At 39.7% G+C, this 4,845-nt stretch overlaps 1 protein-coding gene across 1 annotated transcript in view; it reads left to right on the top strand.

Moving 5' to 3' along the window:
* PIH1D2 (PIH1 domain containing 2) overlaps positions 1–4,845 on the top strand; it is a 12,019-nt gene that overhangs the window by 3,022 nt on the left and 4,152 nt on the right. The window contains exon 4 of the mRNA XM_006833822.1: positions 4,460–4,725. Coding sequence (XP_006833885.1) covers positions 4,460–4,725 — 266 coding nt within the window. The remainder of the gene's footprint in view (positions 1–4,459; positions 4,726–4,845) is intronic.

The following is a 4,845-nucleotide window of genomic DNA, read 5'->3' as shown; positions in this document are numbered from 1 at the left end:
GTTTTATTGTGAATTATGTGATAGTTTACATGGGAGAACATTAGTTTTACATTCATCCTATTGTGTATTGTTTCATTGCCATGGTTACAATCCCTCCATGCATTATCAACCAACCAAAGGGTATACCCTGCAAGCCTGCCCCTCTGTCGTCAGCACACAGACCCTCTCCCTCTCTGGGTCTAGAGTCCCCAGCTGCTCCATCTCTCCACATCAGCATCTCTGCCTCCATCTCTGGCATCCCTGCTTCTCTGGGTAGGATCCCGCTCTCTCCACTCTTCTCCGTTGATGGTCCCAGGGATCTCGCTCCTAGACTGCAAAGTCAATCACTCCCCTCCTTTTGCTATAAAATGTCTACCTTTACATTTCCAACCCTCACAATCAGTCCTTATAACAATTATTCACTATTGTATCACAAGAGACCTAGCTGCATCTCCTTTCATCAGCCCCGCCCAGACAGATTGGATACTACTCAGTAGAGATTCTACCTTCCTTCACACCCTCTGGATCTAAGCTCCCTCTTGAAAGCTTGTAAGCCAGTTATTTCTTGCCTTTGTAGCCCCCAATTTTGGATAGCCAATGTCCAACTACTCTATTATGGAGGGGGTGGGAATGATCCTCACTGTAAAGATTTGTTCCCTCGTTTGAGCTACTGCATCAATAGGTGTAGGTCAAGTTCATCAAATTATATCAGATTACTCTTTTTTCCCCTCTTCTTTCTTCTAGTTGATCTCTGATCATCCAGTCATTGAAGTCAGGTCAAGTGGGTATTATCTGCAAGTGTGGGTGTTCTTGTGCATATGCCCTCTCTTTTTATCAGCTAGACGCTTCACTCTCTACTCTAGTCCTCTGTGGCTATGTCACTGACTCTGGGTTCAAGAGTTCCCAGGTCTTGCCACACTGCTGACCAACCAGGTCTTCACCTGGGTTCACAGAAGTCTATTGAACGTTGTAGGGCTTAGCTTACAGCTTCATTGCTGTTTGGTTGATTCTTTTGACTTAAAATTCCCAACTAGTAGAGTAATGAATCCCAGTGTATGGCGATGGAAATTTTACATTAATTAAAAATAGGATTGCACAGCTAATTAATTGCTGTCAATAAGTTGTACACCTGCAAAAGTTTGATTTGAAAAAGTTTCATAGATATATTTACAACAATTATATCACCCCCACTCCCACCCCCCGCCCCTGCCAAAAAAAAAAGGAAAAATAACTGCTGAGGCTGCTTATCTACATACAACCAGATACCATATTGGATTAGGTTCCCTAGTTTGGAGGCCTAGGGTCATGGTTTCATGGGACATCCCAGTTAATTAACCTAATAATGTGTTTAGTGCTTATGCTCTGTCATGCCTGGGATCTTAAAAACTTGCCAGTGACTATCCAAGGCACCATAATTGGTCTCTAATTCACCTGGAACAACAGAGGAATCGAAGGGTATGGAATGTGTGAATAATTGCCTCCAGGAACTATGCCTCCTTTCCTATGAGATACAAAGAACTGGATGGTGCCCAGCTACCATAGCTGAATATTTTTTATCAATTTTGAATAAAAGACTGTAGAAGAATGCTAATCAAAAAGAATAAAATGTAGAACAGAATTTCAAATTCTTGTGTAATCCAGATTTTCTGCAGTCATGGAGGCTAGATGAATTCCTGAAACAATTACCCTGAGATAAATTTAAACCTTAAACCAAAAACATTCCCTGAAATACTCTTAACCCCAACAGTTGTTATTGCCAAGTACCAATGAGTCGGTTCCGACCCACAGTGACCCTGTATAGGTTTTTCGTGTCTGCTGTGGGCATTATGCTCATTTGAGCATAATGTATATATATATATATACACACATGTATATGCAATGAAATTGATAACAGCAATTGGAAAGATTAGATATGAAACTTAGGGGGCATTGAGTTTATGTTAATGGGGTAGGAACAACTCAGAATAGGAGGGTAAGCATGATTCCACAACTCAAAGAATATAATCGGTGTCAATGAATTGTACATGTGAAACTGTTTCATTGATTTATGCTCTGCTGTGTATCTTCTCAACAACAATCAAAATTCAAAACAAGGTTTCCAAACTAATTTGTTGTGGTGGTTAGATGCCATCGAGTCAGTACTGACGCATAGCAACCTTATGCACACCAGAACGAAACACTGCCTAATCCTGGGCCAACCTCATTACTGTTGCCACACTTGAGTCCATCGATGCTGCCACTTGGCCAATCCATCTTGTTGGGGATCTTCCTCTTTTTCTCTGACCCTCCACCTTACCAAACATGATATTCTTCTCCAGTGACTAGTCCCTCCTGACATTATGTCCAAAGTATGAGAGAGGAAGTTTGGCTATCTCGGCCTCCAAGGAGCACTCTGGCTGCACTTCTTCCAAAATGGATCTATCAGTTCATTTGGCAACCCTTGGCACTTTCAATATTCTCCTCCAACACCATTACTCAAAAGCATGAATTCGTCTACGGTCTTCCTTATTCACTGTCCAACTTTCACATGCATATGAGGTTATTGAAAATACTATGGCTTGGGTCAGGCACACTGTAGTCCTCAAGCTGACATCTTTGCTCTTCAATACTTTAAAAAGGTCTTGTGCAGCAGATTTGCCTAATGCAATGCATTGTTTGATTTCTTGACTGCTACTTCCATGAGTGTTGATAGTTAATCCAAGAAGAATGAAGTCGTTGACTTCAATTTTTTCTCCATTGATAAGAATGTTGTTTATTGGTCCAGTGGTGAGGATTTAGCTGTAGCTTTTTTTTTTTCCTCCTGTCATCTCAGCTAACATTATATATATTATAGCTCATAGCCTGAGGTTTTTTGTTTTGTTTGCTTAATAAAAAGTAAAACACTTTTATTATTAATTGACAGACCATCAGTTTCACATTCAACAAATCATAGACTTTGTTTCATCTCAATGATTGCAGTTTCCTCCATTCAACAACAGTTATCCCACTTCCCCCTACCCATCCCTTTTCAATGTTGTCCTTCGGTGAATGTTGCTCTTTTGATTTGAATGATTAACCATTCCGTGGTGAGCATAATTTTCTAGTGTTATTCCCCCTATGTAACTATCTGCTGCTTAGCTGAAAATTGGGCCACAAGGGGGAGTTCCACTCCAGACTTGAAGAGTGAACAAGGTTCATAGTCTCTGGTTCCTCCAGTCTGTATCCGACCAAAAAACCCATTTTTTAAAATTTTGTTTTGTTTTGTTTTATAATTTTGAGTTTTGTTCTACATTTTCTCCTTCTTTATTCAGGATCTAATGTGATCCTTTTCAGAGTTGTTGGTATTGGTAACCAGGCATCATCTGCTTCTTCTGGTCTCAGAGTCATATGGTGAGTGATGTTCATCTTTCCATTAGTCTATTGGACTAATGGATCCCAATCATCTTCAGTTTTCATCACTCTTCTTTCTTCCACGTATGGAGAGACCAGTAGCTGTACCCAGTCACTACTCACCAAAGTACGATATAGAACAATGTCTTTCTGGACTATGTTAGAACTGACTACGGTGTCCCCTGAGACTATGGCCCTGAGCCCCCAGGCCCAAGAACTCATTGCCTTAAGAACTTTGATACTATTAAGAAATTGTCATCATTTTGTCCCCTGTGTGCTTCACCACATTCATAGGTGTTGTGTTTGCAGCAGAGATAAATATCCATGAACAAATATCCTCTTTCAAGCTCTATATTTGTGGATAGACTCCCACTCTTACTCCCATATCCATTCATCATGTGTATCTGTCCATGTATCTACCAACAGAACACTGTGATTCCAGGTTGTATATATGACACTATTTACCTCTATCTCTTCTCTGTGTCTTCACCTGTCATCATTCTTCTGCCAACCACCCTCTTGTACATTGCTAGCTAACACATGTCTACCTCTAGCCAGTGAATACTCTTTCTTCCCTCCCACCCCTGGCAGAAATATAAAATAATATTTCTTTTAGCATGAAAACCTATTCTTGAGTTTTTATAGTAGTGGTCTCTATAATATTTGCCCTTTTGTAATTGATTAATCTAACTCAGCATAATGTCCTCCAGGTTCACCCATGTTATGAGGTATTTGGCAGATTCAAAGTTATTCTTCAACACTGCATAGTATTCCATTGTGTGTATGTACCAAAGTTTGTTTATCCATTCTTCCTCTGATGACCATTTAGGCTGTCTGCATCCTTTTGCTATTCTGAACAGTGAATAGGTGAACATGGGTGTGTGTGTATGTGTATAGATAGACAGACTTATGTCAGCTCTTATTTCTTGGAGATAGGATTGCTGGGTCATACATTATTTCTTTTTACTCTGAGGAAACGCCATATCATTTTCTGCAGTGGTTGCAATGTATTACATTTCCACCAGCAATGTAAGATGATCCCAGTAGGCTGAGATTATTCTATGTTGATTGATTTTTGTGATTTTTATCTCATTTTTTTTTTCTTACAAAGAACTAACCCTTGAACACTTAAGAAACAGTGCTGTGAACAATCCAGACCACATTCCTCAGCTTATACTGCCAAAGGACCAAGTTTCAGACAAAGCAGGATGTCTGATTGAGGAGATTTGCAGTACTGAGATTCAGGTGGAAATGAAGACCCCAACTTATGAGTTAAAAATTGTGAAGGATCAGAGTGAGAAACCTCTGAAAATTGAATTGATGGTTGAATTACCTGGTATTGATTCAGTTTCCCTTTGTGACCTGAGTGTTTCTGAGGTAAGTTGAATACATACTACTACCAATTTCTCTGTCAACCTTCAGCATATTGTGTTCTAGTTAAAAAAAAAAAAAAAAAAAAAAGATAAAAGCCAAATCCACTGCCATTGAGTCCATTCT

This window comes from Chrysochloris asiatica, unplaced genomic scaffold (assembly GCF_000296735.1).
Source record: "Chrysochloris asiatica unplaced genomic scaffold, ChrAsi1.0 scaffold00008, whole genome shotgun sequence".
Taxonomy (NCBI): domain Eukaryota; kingdom Metazoa; phylum Chordata; class Mammalia; order Afrosoricida; family Chrysochloridae; genus Chrysochloris; species Chrysochloris asiatica.
The sequence above is the reverse complement of the archived record's forward strand: the minus strand, read 5'-3'. Positions and strand labels throughout refer to the sequence as shown.